Consider the following 22,192-nt stretch of genomic DNA (forward strand, 5'->3'; position numbering starts at 1 on the left):
ACATGTGTGAACACCAGTCAAGGAAAATTTTAATCAAACTTAAGAATCCCCATTGTACATCCCCTCCAGCAATCAATTACCATCCAACTGGGGTAAATAGTAAAGAGTGCTGATAGCGCACTAACTCCACTAGAGAAAATGCAATTGTGGTGATGTTTGGCTTTCACAAGTTCTATAACTGTGTTCATAATTACCAGAATTCACCACCTTGAGAAAAGTGTAAGTGTCTGTGGGAAGCAGAAAAGAGCGTTCAAGCACCTCCACCCCCCTCCTTTTAGTGCTTTGTGTAGTGGGTAAATAGGAGCCAGATAGTGTGAGTGATGAGTTTATTAGCTCCTGCCAGCTGTGACCAGCCCTTGGGTATTATTGGTGGGTTGGTTGCATGGTTTGTGTGCGATGCTGTTTAGGTGGGGGCTTCAGGCAGGGCAGGGGGGAACAGGAGGGGCGCAGGGGATGGAGGCGGAGACGGGGGAGTACCCCATGAGAACCAGAGAAACTCCCTGGCAACTGGAGACAGGATAAACACTAAATGGGGCGCCCCCATTCATCTAGCACCAAGCAGTGTCACACAGCCAAATGACAGAGATTGAGAGAGAAGGGGTGAGTGGAGGGGGTGCAAATATCTGAATGAGTGTAAATCCACTGGAGGCTGGTCAGCAGGAGACTTCCTGAACTGCACCTACTCAAATTAGTCTGCCACGATATTAACATATGGGATGCCAGTGTCCCTGAATGTATCACACTTAATTATTGACCTGCCAGACGTGGAATAAAAGAATTTTTTTCTTTAAATTAGGGAAGGTGTGTGGGTGCTGTGGGTGTGGATGGTTAAGTTCAGTTTTCACTTCCACGGAGAACTGATAACCGTGAGAGCAGAAGACTACAGATCTCTTAGAGAGCATCTTTTGCAAGCACGTGTGCCACCGACACAACACATGCACGCACGTGTGTACGCACAGCCGAGTCTTTGATGTTAATTGCCGCAATGTCATTCATGATGAGTCAGTAAACCAGAGGTGTCGGTAGAGCTATCACAAAGTGCGTGAGCGCGTGTTCACGGTCCTCACCGCACCGGTTCCTTCAGGGGAATTTAAATGCACCACGGTGGTCATCCGCCTGCCACACCCTTTAGAGTAAACAAAGGCGGACACAACTGAGCCACGATCCTTGGGCGATGACCGACAAATCTCAGGCCCAACAAATGACTCTGATGGTATTTACAGAAGCACGGGGCGTAGCTGATGCTGAGCCTTAATCATATTTGTTTGTGAAACGTTCTCGTTCTAATAGATTAGAGGTTATCTCCCAAACCGCCCCCTCACTTTTACGCACACATGCGCAAGTTTCATGTGCTCCTCTCACACACTGCACACGTACACATACCAAAATCTACCCCTTTGTCTTGGTCGCCTCACGGCTGTAGCCCCGTAACAGGAATTCAGCGGAGATAGAAGCAAGTGTGTGGACCAGACTGTCTCCTCCCCCCATGGTAAGCGCACACACCACGATTCTCCTCCCCCTGTACCCCCACCTCCCCTCCTCCACACCCCTGCTCGCCCCCCACGCCTTTGTGTGTGTATGTGCGCTCTGTGAGGCTGACTGCGTAACCTGAAAACCGTGTGACGGATGCTGTGCATTTAAAATCAGACTTTATTTTTTTAATTTTTGGGGGGAATTTCTTACTTATTACTGTTTTGTATTTTGTAGGAAAGGGGGAACCTGTATGGGCAAATAAAGGGGAGGAACCGGGTGGACGCACGTGAATCTCTCACTTTATTCAAAGCCAGGAAATTTAAAGGAAAGGAACGCGTTACCAGCAAGTGCGGCAAATTGGACTTTCCACCATCAGCAACCCTCCTCTCTCTCTCTCTCTCTCTTTCGCCATCCCTGCTCCTTCTCTGTAGGTCTCCTCACTTACTTCCATCATTCCTCCAACCTCCTATGATCCCAGAATAGCCTCACGGCGGAGCTCTCTCTAAATATTAGTGAAGGTTTTGGATTTCGGGGTGACTCTGGAGATGGATTAAAGGGACGGTGCACCGCAAAACTGGAGCAGCACGCACGACCACGCAGAGGGGGAAGGGGGCGACGGGATTCGGTGAATTCGCGGAGCCCCCGGGACAGAGGTGAGTGCTGTCCGGTAGTATAGAGGTTCTCTTCTCCCGTACGCAACCCAAAGAAAGCTCAGGAACCTATATGCTTCTCCTGCTGACAGGAGCTGAGAGGCGACAGAAGAAAAATTAGCACATGGTTTTCACGTTTCCATCGTTGATGATATCATACGCAATCTGCTGATTTCTGCTTGTGGAGGAGTAACTGCCCAGTGGTCATTTATTATAGTGTTTAAACAGATTCTGGTTACTAGAGGCTTCAATAGATGATCTAAAACAAATGAAAGCTTTTTTTTTCTTTTATTTTAATCAAAAAACACATGATTTCTATCCATGAAAAATGAAATCAGTATCACCGTTTACACCCATCTCAATTTATATTATTAAGACAAAGCTACATTTAAAGGACGGCTGTTTCTTTCGCTGTAAAAGCAGGTGAGTTAAACTGACCAAGGTATAAAGTCGAGCAAATAGCCCTTTGCATATCTCTGTTTAAGGGCCCTGCAGTGGACATGGCTTTACATTAGCCAACACAGCAACTTTATTGCTGAATCCATGAATACAGTGAATGGAAAACTGGTGAGCTGTGGTTCTCCACTTCATATTCATCTCATTAATTAATTTCCAAGTTCATTTTTTTGAAAACTACGCATGAATAACGAGTAGGGAGACACCACAAATCTATGTCACTATATTATTCTGTACTGTCCTGTACTCTTCTACTCTGAATAATGGTGTAGTAACTATAGGGACGTAGGGATAGCAGACATACATGGATCAGCCATTACGCTAAAACCACTGATGATGAAGTGGTTTAAAATCATTTTGCTTTGCTTAGAACTGGATCCTGCTTCTGATTTGTCTTTCTTTGGCATGTGCCAGCCCCTTCAATTAACCCCAAACCCCCTTACCTGCAAAGGCACTCCCCAATGGCAGCAGCCTCCCTTAGCAGAGCAGTACCCTTCGGCAACTGCAAAAGCTGCTCAAAAACAGCCCAAGGAACAGTACTAAGAGCCCAAAGCACCAACCCAGCTTGCAAACTCCCCAGATCACATTCCAATTCCCGCAACCCACAGAAATCCACCGCCAATGTTCTGATACCAGACATCACAAGAAACTCTCAGCGGTCAAGAGTACATGCCCTGATGGGTCTGACATTTTCTGGCAGCACAAGGGCGATGTGTACAGTAATAGGCAGGTGGTCTCATGTTGTGGCTGATGCTGTGAAGTATGTGGAAAAAAATTCCCTTTTGAGAAATAAATTGCTGGCTTTGATTTTTTGTTTTTGTTCCCATTTGATTCAATTTAATCCCCACCAAAAAATCCCTCATCCCATGAATGCTACTGAATGACTCCCCTATACTGTTCTATTTTGTAGTATAGAAGTAGGTTATATTACAGTGCGTGAGTGATTATTTATCAGTCAGTAGATAGAAAATAAATTTGATCTGATCACTAACCAGTTAATTGTTTTAGATATGTTTTTAGCAAATCTCATTGCATAGCCAGTTGGCTTAATGTTCATCAAAATGAGACGTGAAGATGCCAACCTGGGCTCTGGGAGAATGTAATGGCCAATTTAGACAAAAGACACAAAGATAAAACAATAAGTTCATTCTCAGTTAATTCAAATTGTCAGCCAGCACTCTTTTCTATCAAACAAACAATGACAGGATGTCTTTTTTAGAAGAATTAAGCTCAGTTCTCCAAGAGCTTTTACAAATATACCATAGTAGCTGCCCTGGAGGATTTTATAGTCACCCAAGACCTTGTCAGTACTGTAGGTTTATCCTTTAATTAGTCACCCATCCATACATTAGATCACTATCTTTAACCCCACCCCTGTGCTGATGCTCCCTGAGTCATATATTTTCCTCAGTGCCTGACAGACTGTTTCTGCATGCCATGGGCTATGCAACCCACTTCATTCACAGACATACACACAGACAAGATGTACACAAATCGCTTAAACTATAAACACACTCAGACACTTTGCAAGCACAAGCATAGCAGCTCAAACTACAAACAGTGCAGCCACACACACACACACACACACACACACACACACATAAAAGATGTGCCTCAGAGGACGAATGCTGGTGTAATAGATAAACGACCCCCATTTCTTCAGTCAAGAGGCTCATTCAGTGCATGTTTGTGTGTGTAATGTGAGTTGGGGTGCGGTTTAAGTGCTGACTGGAGTAGGTCACTGAGACCAAGCTGCTGGGCGAGTGAGACCCAGACCCCAGCGTCTTCCTAAGCTGCTTTTAGCGACACTGAAATCCATCCATCCCAATATCCCCCCCTTCTATGATCTTCACCCCCTTCCTACCCTCACCACCAGACATACAAATACACACACTCACACACAGAGACACACACACACATTTGGCTTTTTTTGAAATATTTTTTTTTCTTTGATCTGTGCTTATCTTGTCCTCTTCTCTCGTTTCCAATACATTTCTAGCGGTCATGGAAATTAGACTGTAGAAGTCTTTGATTCTTTGCGCCTTACATTGCCTCAGGGTCAACCCCCCCCCCCCCCCTCTCTGTTTCGAGAGAAACAGAAAAAAATAAAAGAGGGAGGAGATTAAAAATGGGAACGAGAGAGGTGTGCTGAAAGAGGGACAGGTGGTGAAACGTGAAATGATGGAGAAGGGTGAAAAGGCAGAGATGGGGATATGCTGAGAAATGATACAGGAGAGACCAGCGAGACAGAAACAAACAAGAGCTCAGCAGAAGTACTCAGATGTAGAAGGTGACAGAGGTGGAAAGACTTACAGAGGCCATGACAGCTTTCAGAAAACGTGAGTTTGTTGAAGGGTGATGTGGATGGTATTTTTGGATTCAAGCGTGACAAAAATCTTTGGGTCTTCTCTTTTAAAGTGGACTATTTCTGTGACAAAGAAGGATATTACAAGTACAAAATGTTCCTACCTTCATTAAAGACCAAAGCGCTCCACTGAAACTCATTTGGGAAAGCATAAATCCATTCAGTTGGGTCAGCAGGCCTTTGACACAAGGTGCAGTAGATTTGCATATGGGGCCACTGAGCAAGTGGCCACAGGCCAAGTCTCCACATTCATCATATTAGTCAGTGCATGGATTGTAATGAAGATAAATATGGATAAAACAAAGGCAAAGTAACATATAGGAAGAGGAATGTTGGTATAAAAAGAACTACTCACAAAGAAAAGAGGTCAAAAGGAAAGTGTTAGTAATGTGGTAGGGAAATGAAACCGATTGAAAAGGAGAGATAAGCAAAATGGGACAAGCAGAGCCAGGAGAGAGGGAAGATTGAGAGGGAGGGAAAGGGAGAATTGGGTAGAGGACAGAGAAAGAGGGGACAGGCTCTTATCGGGGGGGGGGGGATAGGGTTCTGTAGAGAGAGCTGTGAATATTTAACTCTGTTTACTTTTCCATTCCTGCCTTTGGCATTGGCTTGTCTCTGAGGCCTTTTGATTGCAGGTTACTGATGGAAGGAGATATCTCTATATATGCACGTCTATAATTTTGTGGGGAAGATTAATTTGAAATGTAACAGGTATGTAGAATTATTCTAAATGCTAAGCACCTGAGTAAATGGTAACTGTGCTTCTTTTAGGAGAGGCTTTTTTCAGTTAATCAATTCATTCTAATTCTTTCTAATTCTTTTCCCTCATTTGTTTATTTTCGTAGTGACATAAAAAACACTTTTCAAAATATGACAGTCTTGTGTGTTTTGTTGTCTCCCTGCATTTTTGGGTGGCTGCAGCTAAGGAGGGACAACAGTCATGCTAATCAGAAGATCGGTGGTTCAAACCCTGGCTGCTCCTGTCTGCTAAAGTACCTTTAGGCAAGATGCTGAACCCCAAGTTATTCCTGATGTATCCATTGGTGTGCAAGTGTTAGACAGAAAGCACTTCAGCATAGAAAAAAAGTTCTTGTGTGTATGTGAACATACACCACCTTGCATTTAATCATTAGGTATTATTAAGCTCTGGCTCTCTTGCACAGTGTCTGTTTTGTCTTGCCTTCCTCCTGCAACTGGTCGAGCCAGATGGCCACCCCTCCCTGAGCCTGGTTCTGTCTGAGGTTTCTTCCTGACACTGGGAAGGGAGTTTTTCCTTCCCACTGTCAACAAGTGCTTGCTCATAGGGAGTCGTCGGATTGTTGGGGTTTTCTCTCTATTACTGTAAGATCTTTACCTTACAATATAAAGCGCCTTGAGGCGACTGTTGTTTTGATTTAAAAAGCACTATATAAGAACCAGCCCATTTACAACGTGTATTCAGACAAAGTCAAAATAACAACTTTGGATATTAAGTGTGCAAAAAATTAGACTGAATTATTAAATGTTTCTGTAGTATTACTGCATTGCTAAAGCAACGTTATACCATAATTGCATAGAATACCTTTAATGTCTATGTTTTTATTAGTACAATACTCTAACACTCTAATGCTTTCTAGTTCATACAGAAAACTTTGCAGCACCAACCAGCCTTTGACAACTTTTTGACCTGCTGTTTCATTCATAAGTCAGGGCCTGGCAGACTTTTGAAACATCTTTTTGAAGCTTTAGATTGATGATTGATGGTGGAAATCCGTGAACCTGCTCTGAAACTCCACTCTGACATCTCTTTGCAATCTGTTATCCCAACAGGCTGTGACTGGTCCCATCCCAAGATGACATCCCCCAAAAATAAAGCCAAGAAGAAACCACCAAAAGACAGCATGACACTGTTGCCATGCTTTTATTTTGTAGAGGTATGTGTCGCTAGATCAGATGCATGAATGAGTCACCTTTTTAAAATACAGATGCTTGTTTGACATTTCTCACTGCATTTATTGAATTAGTCCCTACTGAATCATTCCTTTTTCTGTACAATGATACCAATAGTGAGTGCCTTGTGTTGATTGCATTTGGAGGCATCTGACATCTGTTGTAAAGCAAGCAAGACGGGTATAACTTGCCCTTTTGTGTGTGTTTGAAAGTGTGTATTTGTTTGTACTGAAGATGAAACATTGGATGAATCACTTTTTTCCAAGCAAATATTATCTGCGAGTCTTTGCTATGTCCTTGGTCGCATTTGTGTGTGTGTGTGTGTGTGTGTGTGTGGGTGTGTGTTTGTGTGCGTGCATGCATATCCAGCTCCCCATCGTCCTATCCTCCTTGGTGTCCCTTTACTTCCTGGAGCTGACAGATGTTTTGTCCCCGGCGATGGTGGGCTTCCGTTGCCATGACCGCGACCTCTCCATGCCCTATGTGGAGACAGGCGATGAGCTCATCCCTCTGTTGATGTTGCTGAGTTTGGCCTTTGCTGGACCTGCAGCTTCTGTAAGTCATGTGATCCAAATGATAGCACCCCAAATGATCCTCACATGATACACATGTGAGGATCATTTGGGGTGCTAGTTTCCTGTGTTACCGAGTCCCAGAGTTACTTCAGACCAATTCATGGATCTCCATTGGATTGTGTATAAAAATATCTATCCATCCATCCATCCATCCATCCATCCATTCCATACATCCATCCATCCATCTATCCATCCATCCATCACACCACAATGTTACATGCTATACTTTAATAAACTATTCTATACTAGTCATACCTAATAAATAGGTTAAAATTGACTTCTATTAAGCATATATTTCTATGGCATTCGGTGCAATGACTATCTACAATCTGTGCAGTATGATCAACTCCACCGCATCACAAAGGTGCTCTACTGGAGACTGTGTGTGTATCTGGTGACTGTGGAGGCAGTTTGATTGATTTTGCTTCTTGCTTGGTGGTTATGGGTGTGTGAATGTTTTGTGTGTTTTATGTTTTCTTTTTATGTGACATTTTTGTGATCTTCTGCATATAACCTGCCAAGAGACTGCAGATATTAATTAGCTTTTCAGGTGCAATGCATCAAATGGCAACATTTATCTTAATATTATACATGGTCCTGTTTTAATTAAAAATAATGGATACACTGTCTGAACTGCTGAGAAAGGAAAGATCCATGCTTTCACATTGTTTACATCAAATTACAACCCCACCAACCAAATGCGTAACACAGCAGAAACTGAGACTCATCAGACCAGGCAATGTCTGATTTTAGCGAGCCCGGGTGAATTGTAGCCTCAGTTTCTTGTTTTTAGTTGATGCGAGTGGCAACTGGTCTTCTGTTGCTGTAGCTCACCTCCTTCAAGGTTTGACATATTCACATTATTTGAGCTACTGTTGTCTTCCAATTAGCTCAAAGCAGTCTGTCCATTCTCCTCTGTCTTCTGGCATCAACAAGGGATTATCGTCCAAAGAACTTCCCTTCACTGGAAATTTTCTCTTTTTTGGATCGTTATCTGTAAACCCTAAAGATGTTTGTGCAGGAAAATCCCTTCAGTTGATCAAATACTCATCTGGCATCAGAAACCACGCCACGAGACATTTTAATAATCTTTCTTCCTCATTCTGAGTTCTCAGTTTGAAGTCAAACAGGTTGTCTAGACCATGTGTACACATGTAAATGCATTGCTCAATGCTTTTATTTGCCATGTGGTGGTTTGATTAGATGTTTGTGTTAACGAGCAGTTCTGTAAAACCTTATATAAGCCAAATATAATTTGACTTGTTATAGTAATACTCTGGTGCCCTGTTTCCAGACATCCAGTTTCTATTGGTATTTTGGGATTGTTTTAATTTGAAAATTGATTGAAAACTTATTAGAGCATGATTTACACAGGCTGAACTAAAACAACATGTTAAATGAACCTAAAAGTTTGAGTAATAGTTATATTTAGGTTTTCCGCTGAGCATTTAATTAACATTTAATTAACTCCTTATATGAAAGTGTTGATTAGCTCTACCAGTACATAATCCTGTCACAGATTCAGTGACATATATATATGTCTGAAGCTTTGAGGGTTTGTGAGTGCTCCACATAAACATCCCGCAGATACACTTGTGCATATAGACAAATGCATAGATCACACAAATGTACAGCTTGTCAAACACTCACAAAGCAAGATAAATGTAGACACTAAATATATACCTGACATTCCCATGCACATCATCGAACACGCCACAGGCCCTCCAATCAATATGCACACTCACACCCAGACGCATACATTCCTAATCCTTCAGCAGACCTCTCCAAAACTCATCTATCATTCCGACTGAAAGTGATCGCTGTTCAATAGCACCTTTGCTCCATTCGCTCTACAATGCATTGTTTCCCATCGATCACAATATCTTGTATCTGACAATGATAGATTCAAACTTTTCAAATCTTTTTCTTTTTCATTTACTCTCTTAGTCGTTTGAAGTGTAACGAAGAAAGACTCCATATCTTTTATTCTCCTTTTTTTTTCTCTCCCTCTGTCTGCAGATTATGATGGGGGAAGGCCTGATGTACTGCATGCAGTCCAAACTGAAGACTTGTCCAAAGTCAGAAGGCAGCATAAATGCTGGAGGCTGCAGCTTCAACTCCTTCCTACGCAGGACCGTGCGATTCGTCGGTGCGTATAACTGCCAGTCCTTCGGAGCATTTGGGCTGCTTGCAGGAGTTAAGGCCACACTGTTATTCAAAGCACACTTAGATACATGGTGTAATAGTTCAGGACAAATCATTGATGGGCATCTCTGAGGACACGTGAGAACTCTGTTTTTCTAGTTTTTTTTGTATTGTCACTACTCAAACAAGCAAAATAAAATAAAATAGTCATATTAATACAATGAACAGTTTATCAAACTGAGGCCAATGGAAGATGCGTAGGTTAAATTCTGTCCTTTATGCAAACCACAAAGTTAGAGCAAAATGCTGTTGTTCTTAAGATGAATATCAGTTTTGGCTCTGACAAATTATTCATCCTTCTGAGCCTGCAACTTTATCCCCGTTTTAGAATAGAGAAATAAGCTAATTACATGCATTAAATGAAGGGTGGCTTAAAATGAAAAAGGCATGATATCATACTCTACAGGAAATATCTTGAGGCTGACTTTGAGCTTTGAAGTGAAAACAGTAATTAATTCACCTTGCCAAATTTCTCTGTCTGCGGGAAAGCTTCAAAAGGTGACAAACTGAAGGCTTTTGGTGTCACTTAAGGTCGGAGCAAATTAAGCGCAGTTTGCGCAACTGTACACATTCATAAATGAACATCTCAATGTCCAGAAACCACCAGAGGCTTTTAGTTCATTTACTAAGGTTGCCTTACTATTTCTTCCCTTTACCTCTCTCCCTCAGGTGTTCATGTATTCGGTCTCCTGGCAACAGCCCTGGTGACAGATGTCATCCAATTAGCTACTGGCTACCACGCCCCTTTCTTCCTTACTGTCTGCCAGCCTAATTACACGGCCCCGGGAGTGTCATGTGACAACAATGCCTACATCACACAGGACATCTGCATGGGCAAAGACCAGTATGCTATTATGTCAGCTCGGTAAGGAATTCATTTATAACTAAAGGAGAATAAACACAGAATGTCTCCATCTGCTTAAAATCAAAATTTGCATCATTGCACATATAAAAACAACATGAACGCTAATAAGACAAACAGATTTAATGAAGTCGTTAAAGTAAATCATCAGTGTACTTGTACAGAGTCTTACCTGTCTTGTCAGCGCTCTGGCTCCATGGTCTGTTGCCTTGTAATAAGAATAAGACAACGTTGTGCTACCTAGTTTATTGTCAACATGCCTGCAGTTGGGTGCAGCTCATAACTATACATCCTTAATCAGAAAATGTAACCCAATGTATTGTGACAATAATGTTGCAGATTGTACTGAATAGGGTGAAACAATAGGGTGAAACATCACTGTCTTGCAGGAGTATAGCAGACAAGGACTAATGACAACTTATTGAGGGGATAAAAAGATAAAAATAAATAGAAATGGTTGCTTAAAATAATAAGGATTTTCTTTTTAATGGCATACTTGATAGTAAAGCCAAATGTTTATTTGTATAAGAAGACCTGCCACTCAGCTGCAGAATCTCCCTCGCAGGTGCTCTGACTAAGTTTGGGTTTTGTAAATGCTCTTTTGCAGTGCAGTTCCAAACAAGCAGACATAGGCTAGACAAATAAGCTCCGATCTATGGGTATGAGAGGCACTAAGCACACACACACACACAGGAAAGATTATAGCTAAATAGAGTTGATACAGGGATAATCCTTGTAGTACAAGTGCATATGTTAGTACTGCTTTACTTGCCGTGACTCTTATTGACACAATGCATTCTACTTGCTACTCACCTCAGTGTCTAAAGGATTAGCAAGACATGTTCTATAAAACGCTTGCAGTTTTTGCCAAAACTAACATCATCTTAACCTAAATATAGTTCCAGCCTTGATCCTCAAATTCATCCTTTTCACCTAACATCACGTCATTATAGGCATGCCCACCCGGAGGGCAAGATGTGTGTTTTTTTCCACTGCTTCTCAATTATTTGTGTGTGAAAATACTTCTCCTAAACCTGCTCACAAGAACAGTGGAAAAATCTCACCAGCACAGATTACCAATGCTCAGTCATTTACACTGACACAGAAATAAGGCCTGATTAGATTAGTCATAACATTTTTAATAATCTAACAGTATTACTGGCTTGCCACTACTGCCCTGTAACTCCGACTCCAACTGAAACTAACTACCGGTGGATCGCTGTTATATAGTTTGCTAACATCACAACCGACATTTGCTTTGACAGTGAGCAGTTTCATGTCCTTTACCTCCCAAAGCAGCAATAATGACACATCCAGAGCAAACTTTGCACAACGTAATGTGATTTTTTTCTGTACTTTCATCCTGTTGGCCGTGAAAGTGAAAGGGTTGTTCAGAGAGGAATCTATAGATCAGTAAATTGCAGCTCTGGCAGAAACTTGGCTGGGTGGTTTCTTTGTGCTAGAAATATCACAGAGGCTCTTCCATGTGGATTGATGTGTCCAAAACGGGCAGTGTGTCTACATTTTTTTTTCTTACTTTGAGAAGTGATCGCAATATTCACAGACAGAAGCAGAAGGAAATTTGACAGGCCTGTGCTGGAGTTCTATGGAGTGTCCAGTGTTGACCTGCATGTTTGAATGGTGCCCAGGGCTCTGTGCCTGGAGGGCAATATACTGAAATCTATTCATAAAATAGACCTTGAGGCCAGCCAAAGTGCATTCAGACTCCAGGTCTAAAAGAAAACACGGCCTTTAAAGAATAATCCTTGAATTTAGTCTGAAAAAAATGGGAAACGATAACACAACAGCAGAAGATTTCTTTCATTTAAAAAAACAAAAAAATTAAATAACATTTCTGACCTCAATTCAATCACTCTCCCTTTAATGTTCCCACTAATGCCCAGTGGTATTCTCTTTGTGTTTATTAATGTTCACATCCAAGGACACGCACTCAGTCTGACAACTCTCAGTCGGGCAGACACACAGGTTTTAATGTCAAATGCAATCCGGGCATAACAAGAGCAGCCGCGACAGTTTTATTCAGGTTTATTCAAGAGGCAATAAACGCTCTCAGAATACACAAAGCCCTTTATGAAAACAGGAATCGAATTCTTTTTTTGTCTTTACTCTTCCGCTTCTAACTCTCCCTTTTTCTCCCTTTAGGAAAACATTCCCATCCCAGCATGCAACGCTCTCTGGCTTCGCTGCTGTATATATCTCTGTAAGCACTCCCTTCGCCTTAATTGCCGCATGTGTTTGCTTAAGTGTTGTGTATTTGCATGATGTTTGTTTGCTTGTGAATATGCGTGTGGTTTATTTGGTGCTTTTTTTATGAATAGCTGATTCATTAGAACTTTAAAACAGGAGAAAAACTATATACAAGGTAACCATGTTTAGTTTGATACTTTTTCTAAAGCCTGAATGATACATTAACATTTTGTATCTTTGTCCTAGCACAACAATTAATTTTGTTTCATGATAACTATCCAGAACTTCCACTAATTCATAACAAACATTGCTGCTGGCATCATACAACTTGTATGATCTACAACCCTGCATATCAGCAACTTTCGACTGGAATTAACTGCCATTTGATACATAGTTCATAGATTTTCAGATTGCATATTATCCTCAGGCTGGGCTCACATCTGACTCAAATAAAAAATAACTGTAACTGTCAGATTGAGGTCAGGTTTGGGGGTTCATTGTTACGTTTAGTGGATATTTTTGCCGTTCTGCAATCTGACACTGACTGCAGCAGTATGTGAACTGTACGGCAAAGTAGCACTGTCATTTTTCCACGAGGTAACACCCTCCCACACACACACTCCTCCACCAATGGCTATTGCAAGCTACTGGCCATATCACTGCTGCCTCAGTGAGCCCTGTATGAGCTCATTAAAGCTCACTGGACAGATTTCTGACAAGATAAGGCAGGGGAGATGGAGAAAAGCAGCTGTTGGGTTTGTTAGCACTACAACATGTTGTCGGATCTTCGCGCTGAAGCCAGGTCATTTTTTTCAGTTCTGGTCATAACTGTCCAGCAAATTTAGACATTCATGTATTTATTGTGTTCAGTATAAAAAAAACTTTTGTGCTAAATTTAAATGAAATCAAATAAAGAAGGCACCTAAGAAAATTTCTCCACAAAAGGCAGATCGTTGGTTCAAGAAGTGCCGAGAAAATCTGCATCGAAAATAACTCGCATCTCTCCAGGCTGACAGATTTCCCCTCTTGCATCAAGAAAAGCAGGATTTTTATGCACAGCACTAGATAGACAAGCTTGTTAGAAAGTGTATTTTTTGCAAAGCCTGCATTCTGTCACTCAGCTGTCCTCCGTTTTATATAATCGAAATATGGTGTGCATGCAGAGAATGCGAATGGCCAGTAACTGTAAATATATTTTACCCCTTTCACAGCCTGTCTTTCTCACTCATCGACTTTGTTTTACTGCCAAGGCATTTGAATTCGAAACTACTTTACCACATGAGCTAAAAAAGAAATATACAAATAAGATCAAAATAAGTTCATTTCCTTTTTTCAAGACAATATGAGTTATATTAAAGAGAATGCTTCGAGTAAGATGAGCTGCACAGGAAACAAGTGCTATTGTATAATGGATGTCTTTGGAATAATTGTTATTAAATATGAATCTATATCCGCTTTACTTTAGCTTTTCTTAGTACAAAGGGGGATTAAAGGAGTAAAAGCCTGTATCTTTAAAAAATACTTTTTTTTAACATTTCAGTATCTTAACTGTACAGATAAGACTGAAAAACTTTATAAGTGCTGATCATAGACTGTATTGGCGAAAGTGACCGTATTTGAACAGAATGGTCCAAGGCATGTCCAAGGATTAATTAGCCTGTTAATACAATTTACTGCATAGCCAGCTGTATTAATTGTCAGGTAATTTAATTCAAAAGGTAGCAACAATGCACACATGCTCAGTTCAGCTTAAGTGGTGCCTAACAGACAGCTTGTGGCTATTTAACTGGCTGTTGCATCCAGCTTTAACTGGCACATCCTGGTTGGCTTCATTTTTCAGTCCTGGAGGTAACTCTTGGAGGTAATGGGCAAATTATTCGTCTTTAAGAATGCAGCCTGGAGAGCTGTTTCTCCATTTATGTTAGGCTAAGCTCCAGACTTTGGCTTAATATCTAATAAACAGATATGAGTTTGGTGTTGATATCTCTTCTAACTAGCATATTGTTTTATTATTAACCGGGTAATGAAATCTACATTTGCGCTACACACTGTAAAGTAATTGTCTATGTGCACCTGAGGTAAAATTATCGTAATGCCTTTTAATCTTAATCCCGGGCTTCATATGTCTCAAACGTCTGCTCTTTGCTGATATGCTGTGTGTGTTTGTTTCTCTCTGCAGATGTATTTCAACGCCAGCATCAACAGCACTACTAAGCTGCTGAAGCCGATGCTCGTCTTTGCTTTCTGCATGGCAGCAGGCCTCGCTGGCCTGACGCAGATAACTCAACACCGCAGTCACCCTATAGACGTCTACGTGGGATACGTGATAGGAGCCGGCATTGGAGTCTACTTGGTTAGTTCAACAAAGTGCACAAAAATGTTTGCTCCTGCTTTTTTTCCAATTGCTTTATTTCTAATAATAGAACTTGCTAAAAGAAATCTGAATTAATGAAGATGTCTACAAATCTTCTATTTTAGGCTTGTGTTTGTGAATTAAGCATCGGCATGTGTTTGGATCCATTCAGGGATTTGTTTGTCCATGAGGAGTAGTTAACCATCAATATGCAGCAGGGTGGGAATGACAAAATGCACATAAATAGATTTTTTTATTAACGTGGTTTAGTTGTTTTGCTGTGACTGAACTGTCCCATTGTATTATTCTAACAGTATCACAGCATGTGCTAACAACCGCTTCTTTCTTTCATCACCTCTCCTCCCTGTGTGGCTTCCATATATTTCTCTCCGAGCATTTTTTTTTTACTGGCAGCCTATATATAGCCTTTTCTATTACGGAGGGAAGGGAGAGGGAATGAATAATCCGATAAGAATTTTCTGGAACAATTTCACACTTCATTTTAAGAAAACTTGTCGTTGCCATTTTCCACGCTCCCATCCTCCTCTCCTTCTCTGTCTCTCTCGTCTTTCACTTTTCAAGAGAGGGAGTTTTTCCCCTTGTCATTATTAAAGGATGAAGAGAGGGGTTAGAGAGGGATTCATGCTGACCTCAGGAGAATAGCAGGAAAGAGAGATGTCTATTCACGCAAACTCTCTCCACTAATACGAAAATCTAAATTTTCCCTCCTAATGATTAAAGAAAACACAATTTCATGCTCTAGTCTTTATTTAACACCCTGAGTGGTTCTATTTCCTCATTTATTTCTCCTTTGTCCCTCTGTCCCTTGTTAGGCTGTGTACGCAGTGGGAAACTTCAAAGCCTCGGAAGAAGATGCTCTGTCTTTACAGAGACTAGCTTCAGCACAGCAGAAGGATGGCCTGAGGGTGTTGAGTCAGAGGAGCCATGACTCCTTGTACAGGAAGACTCCCAGGGTGTCTGAAAGCAGGGAGGAGCTGGGGTTGGGATCTGGAGCACGGAGTAAGGTGAGGAGGGAGAAGGCATCCCTGGCCTCCCTCAAACGAGCAAGCGCTGATGTGGAGCTTCTGGCGACCAGTCGTCCCATGGGCAAGGAAACCATGGTAACCTTCAGCAACACTTTGCCTCGAGTTGCAAACGGCAACAGCCCCATCTCACCCTCAGAGGAGCCAGTCACCACCCAGCGTCACATGACGTTCCACGTGCCCTTTGACCCACAAAGGTCTCGGCAGCTGGTGTCAGAGTGGAAGCAGCGCTCCATGGAGCTCCGTAGCCAGAGCTCACGAGATGAGGAAGAGGGAGGAGATGGAGGAGGTGAAGGAGGCACAGCTGCAGGGGAAGGGGGTGACCAACAAATGCCGTCTTCTCTTTATCCCACAGTGCAAGCCAATACCACCACACCGACTGGAGCCAGGATGGTGGTGGCACCCCCACTTGTTCACATCCCTGAGGAGGCCTCTCGGCCACCTCCTGTTTCCCCTAAGAGTGCCAAGACACGGGCAAAGTGGTTGTCACTCACAGAGGGAGGAGGACTAAAAGAGCCTGGAACAGGGCCCATTGCCGTGTCGACTCCCCGTGTGCCCAACACGCAGCCCAACCAGCCTCCCAGCCAGCAAAGAGTCACACAGGTGAGGTAGAAATTAGAAAATGAAAGCCTAAAAACGATCACAACGATATTATCTTTAGCCATAATTTTTCATACTTTATTGTCACGTGGCATGTAGCCAATTCAGTTTAGACAGGAACAGAGATTTAACAGCTGCCATATGCTGTGTAAACTACACATCTATGATTTATTTTTGCTGGTATAATCAAAACAACACTGGTGGGAGCAATTTCACTGATTAGTTTCCAACATAAATCAGTCTTATAAGACTTCAAATGCTAATTATAACTAGAGTTAAATCTTCTGAAAATATTTTAGAGGTATATAATAGGTTATTATCATGCTCTGCCATGTCCACGCCAATAAATGTCCCTCTTCCTGGATAGTTGTTGAGTAATTTATTTGCAGCTGCTCTTATATATGGATTATCATGAGATGTTTGTCTCTTTCTTGCAGGTCGTAGCCATGTCAAAGCAGCAGGGTCAAGGACCTACTACTCCTTCCACTAAGACATCAGAAGGCGGCTCCTCCTCTGGTCCTGGCTCCAACTGCTCAGAGTCACCATACTACCGGATACCATCTGATCGAGACAGCTGCACTGGGAGCAACCCAGGGAGCATCGCTGGCAGCGGGAGCATCGTCACAATCGACGCTCATGCCCCTCACCACCCGGTGGTGCGTGTGTCGGCCGCTAATGGCAAGCCGTGGGAATGGAGAAACACCATCAGTGGCAACATGATGGCCGCTGACCCGACGGGTGACAAACACCGTGCCGCGCTGCAGCGACAAGACAATGTCAGTCATTACCGGGACTACAGGACACTCCCAGTGAAATCAGACTCCCTGTGCTCCTCCTCGGTCAGCTGCAGTGCCGAAGGAGGAGCTGATCTGCCTCCCCCACCTTTTCCCACCTCCTCATCCCCTCTTCCGCCCCCACCTCAGCTGTCGTCATCCCCTATCCCACCACCGCTTCCTCAACCATCTTCCTCTCCCTTGCCTCCCCCTCCACCACCAAGCTCCTCCCCAATGCCTCCGCCTCCCATTCACCCCACCTCCTCTCATATGCCTCCACCCCCTCACCCATCCTCTCAGATGTCTCCACCACCCCTCCCATCTTCCTCTCAAATGCCTCCCCCTCCTCACCCCTCTTCTTCCCAAATGCCTCCACCTCCACACCCATCCTCTTCACCCTTGCCTCCTCCACCGCATCCCTCCTCCATGCCTCTACCTCCTCACCAGTCTTGCTCCAGCATGCTTCCTCCACCTCCCCACCCTGACTTACTGATAGATGGCCACAACCAGTTATTGTCCCGCACTTCCACCCTGCCCCGTCGGCCGTCTGTGTCCGCCCGAAGCCATGCTGAGCAGGAGCACTACTACAAGGCCATGCAGAACGAGAGGATGTTATAGTGAAGCGTGAAGACAAGAGACACCATTGTAAAATCACAGATTGTACTAGAGAAGGGAGGACTCTTCTCAAAGAGACACTGAAGAAAAGTAGGCAGCGATAGATGAACAGAGTTTTATGACTTTTGAGAAATGATAAAGTGGTTTAGAGATCCTGGATATGGGATTGAGGACTAGGTGAAAGTCTGGCAGAATACAAACTCAGCAGGGGGAATCTTTTTTTTTCCACCTCCTGCATACACAAACTACCCACAGTGTTAGCTCAGCAGCCCTCACTGAGAAAAGAACAGACAAGAAAAGAAACGGGTGTTAAATAGAGCAGGGAGAGAAATTAAAAGCCCCAGTTTACCTCTGGTTTCAGCACGCACATCCTCTGTGTTTCAAAGGAGTCGAAGAGGCTGCAGCTGAAAGAGCTGAATGAATGGATTGGGATTTGCTAAATCAAGTTTCCCTTGAGATGGGGATGAGACTCAGAAAACAAAACAACTACAGGCAATACTAGCTCTTCTTGAAGTTGAATAACTGTTTGAGGTTGCCAACCATTACACACAGAGAATTTGCTCTTGTTACTAGCTATAAAAATCATCCTTCAAAGCATTCAAAAGCTATAAGGATGCCGTAAAGTCAAGTTCAAACACAGGTTTAAGAGTACTTGCCAATAGCAACAACTGACAAAACCACAAATTCTTATACCTCCAAATAAACAAACCACATAACAAATTCTTACATTTGAGATCAGGCAGATGCGCTTGCATTTACCAGAAGAAGCAGATTTAGGAAACATTGCTTCTGGAAGGTAAGCAAGAAGGAGGAGAAAGGATGATTGGATGTGGGGAGGATCGTGCACAGTTGGGCACCCCTATACAGACGTCACTGAATTGATTACTGTAGCAAACATGAGAGGCAGTCAAGTGGAAAGAGAATTATTCCTAACATGAAGAAAGTGGCTGGACACAGCACAGCAAGCCAGACAGACGGTCTGTCTTTTCTGTGCACGAAACCTTCCATGGAACGGAGTTTGAAGCCGCGCTAAGGAGATTAACGTGTTTATCAAACCATGCTAGTACACTCTTTGTATTTGGCCCTCTTGCAAATCGTAATAGTAAAGGGAATGTTAATGGAAAGCTGCCCAGCCAGTAGTGTTGCCCACCGTAACCTTGGAACAAAGTGGCTTCAGTAGGTACCATTTGGATGGGCGAGCTGGCTTTATAACTCAGTAAAAAACATCCTTATGAGTAGATTTTAAGTTTTCAGGTCTTGAAAGTCTTTTCACTAGCATTTTGGCTTTCACTTTGCTTCTAATTTATCAGGAAAAGCCAAACAGAAAGACCCAAATCATTCTATTCATAAATTACTAATACCTGCAAGTTCAGACTTCACCTATCCATTATCTATACCATTTTTTTCTTTGCAGTTTTAAGAGATTATCAACTATACCTTTTTACAATATGAGGCTAAATTGTTCTATTTTATATTTAAAAACTTCCCAGTTTAAAAAAACAGCCAACCAGCACTATGATAAGCTAGGATTTCTTTGAAATAAATGTTGGTAAAACAATCTTAACTCAAAAATTCACTTCCTCTAGACTTTTCATCAGCAAATGTAATTTTCTACTGTAGAACTATAATCTTCAGATAAACTATGGCCAACATGCATTTGCTGAAGACAACCATGTAATACGTTGGAAAGGCCCAGTACAACTGAGCAAGAGGGCCTTGAAGTGAGATTTGCCCACTGCATTGGAAAATGACTTCAAATCATAGACGGTTGTAAAGATGGATGCATTAACAGTAATGTCACCCACTGGTTTCTGAAGTCTCACCGTCGCCATTGTGGTTGCAAAAACACTTAAAAATGGATGTGATAAGGAAAAGCAGATCATACTGTGAAAATGCATGCTCATTGAAGTGAATGTTGTTATAGTTTGGCAATATATACAAAAAAATTGAATTAAATTGAATTGAACTGAATCATTGGCTAAAGACTTTAAATTGACCCTCATTAGGCAATGAGCGTGCGGTTTCATACCAGAGATAATTGTCTATTTTAAAACACAGAACAAGCAAAATCTACAAAACAGCCTTAATTTTTAATTCATTATGTCCCAAAATGAGTGACTGAGCCCATAAACATCAGTCATTCATCAGCTGATGGGCAACCTAAGATTTTTTAGTTTTCATTTTTATACTGTCTCTGGTCAAATACAGTTCAGTGAGTTTAGGCCTTCAATAATTCGTTTACAGAAATGATATTCAAACCATATCGATAACTGATTAACTCCATTCAGTTAAAGAAAAAAATGTTGTTTGAGGATTTCACTTGCATAAACATGAGGATTAGGAATATGTGGTGGGTTTTTAATTGGTTTCTCAAAAAAAGCACTCTCAATACGCCACTTAGGGCTCTGGAAAACCGTGAGTGACGTTTTTCTTGATTAGTCAGAAGAGGCGGTAGTGTTATCAGTCAGTTAAACATTTCTTTAAAAAATAATAATTTCAGCCCTAATTATACACTTCGGAGCAAGATCTGTGAGCAGGAAAAGTGAACACAACTAGTTTTGTGTTCCTTCAGTGCACTCCTGCCCTTTCTTTGTAATTATACTTTGTTGTATAAAGTTGTTATCCAGTTCATTTTTCTGTCAGCAGATATTCTGTCCAATGACAAGTGCTTTATATGATGCCATTATTTGATCATACCTTAATCGAATACAGATGAAGTTGGTTTGCACCCATGCACCACAACACCTGAAGGATACATGGACTGATACTTTGTAAAGTAGGAAGAGGCTATGCTAAATGGAACAAGTTGTATTTTGTAGTGGCGCTCCTCAGGCGAGGAGCTGTTAGATAAAGTTGCTCGTCAGTTTGTGCTGCATGTGTGTACGAGTGTGTCCTTTTTTTATAACCTGACCTTTTGTGCTTCAAGTCTGCGATGTTACATTTTGACAGACAGACATGCCGGTGATCATGCCATTTTGACTGTAAAAATATTTGCCATTACTTAATATTATTAATACTTATTATTCCACAGTCCTCTTTTTTGGACTAATGTTTTCTATCTGTTGTGATGTGTAACATTAATAACCTCATTGAATAAAAAATAAGACTTCTTAAATACAGTTTTTAGCTTGTGGTACTTGAAAGCAGAGTTGGGGGGTGTATTATGGTGCGGCTGAAAATAAAGAGGGGGTCAATGCCGAAGCAGCTTACTGTTACTCTAATGAAAAAGATCTTTTTCATTGATTCCTCGAGATCGTGCTCATTCATGCGCTCGCGCTCACACACTAACACAAATACGCATAGCCAGATGGATGCAGCAGAGCCACATTTGCGCCTTTCCTGTGGGCTAGTGTCAGGTTTCCATAATGAATTCTGCTAGAATCATGGTAGATCCCAGTTAACCTGCAGGGATTCAGTGCTCAGTGGTCTTTTTTTCCTGTGTGTGTTAGTATGGAAAGAATTGTGCAAATGTGTACTTTTACATAAAAATGTCATTTTTAAAATATTTGATATTTTTCCAGTATAAAGCTGAGATGATTTTCTTTTTATTTCTAGATCCACATGCATCAGATTGGATGATTATTAATATATAAATTAGAGTTTTGGTGTTTTAGTAGTGCATGGCCCAGATTTAGCAAGGTTGTGAGTCCTTCCAGATATGTGTCACATGTGGGCATTTGTTTCTTTCATTTGAATCCATGTCTGTCTGTCTCTGCATGTATTCATATTTGTGTGTGTCCGGTGCTGTGGAGCATTGAGCTGTGTGATGAGGGTGTAGAGGTAGTGGGGGGTGCAGATGGTGTATCGAGGCCTGAGGACAGTCAGCCTGTCCATGACTCACACTCAGCAAGCCAGCAGCTCTTTTTCCCTGTCTTCTCCCCTCTCTCTCTCCTCAGTGGCCCAGAAAGCACGAGACAACAAGTGTGTGTGTGTAAGTAAGTATGTGTGATTGCAGGAGGCAACAGAAAATGCAGACTGAGCTGTCTGTATGCATGTGTCTATTTTTATGTCCCTGTGCTTGTGTATGCTTATACTTTTGTGTGTGTGTGGGGGGGGGGGTGAAAGTGGCTGTCCAGGAGAAGCTG

The 22,192-nt window shown here is 42.1% G+C and overlaps 1 protein-coding gene across 3 annotated transcripts; it reads left to right on the forward strand.

Annotated features, from left to right (window-relative positions):
- Positions 1 to 1,369: 1,369 nt before the first annotated feature.
- LOC146365808 (phospholipid phosphatase-related protein type 3-like) lies at positions 1,370 to 21,222 on the forward strand. Of its 3 annotated transcripts, none has more exons than XM_084915719.1 (10): positions 1,370 to 1,489; positions 1,708 to 2,126; positions 6,754 to 6,857; positions 7,243 to 7,428; positions 9,468 to 9,597; positions 10,323 to 10,518; positions 12,679 to 12,736; positions 14,903 to 15,076; positions 15,910 to 16,722; positions 17,157 to 21,222. In XM_084915719.1, the coding sequence occupies exons 3-10, from the start codon at positions 6,777 to 6,779 to the stop codon at positions 18,108 to 18,110; spliced, it is 2,592 nt and encodes an 863-aa protein (XP_084771845.1). In that variant the 5' UTR covers positions 1,370 to 1,489; positions 1,708 to 2,126; positions 6,754 to 6,776; the 3' UTR covers positions 18,111 to 21,222. The 3 variants fall into 3 exon arrangements, with proteins under 3 accessions (XP_084771845.1, XP_084771846.1, XP_084771844.1); XM_084915720.1 differs by having other exon boundaries at positions 1,905 to 2,126; XM_084915718.1 differs by lacking the exons at positions 1,370 to 1,489; positions 1,708 to 2,126 and having other exon boundaries at positions 6,768 to 7,428.
- The last annotated feature ends 970 nt before the right edge of the window (positions 21,223 to 22,192 follow it).

Source organism: Perissodus microlepis, chromosome 19 (genome assembly GCF_051167445.1).
Source record: "Perissodus microlepis isolate ML-2025 ecotype Zambia chromosome 19, ASM5116744v1, whole genome shotgun sequence".
Lineage (NCBI taxonomy): Eukaryota > Metazoa > Chordata > Actinopteri > Cichliformes > Cichlidae > Perissodus > Perissodus microlepis.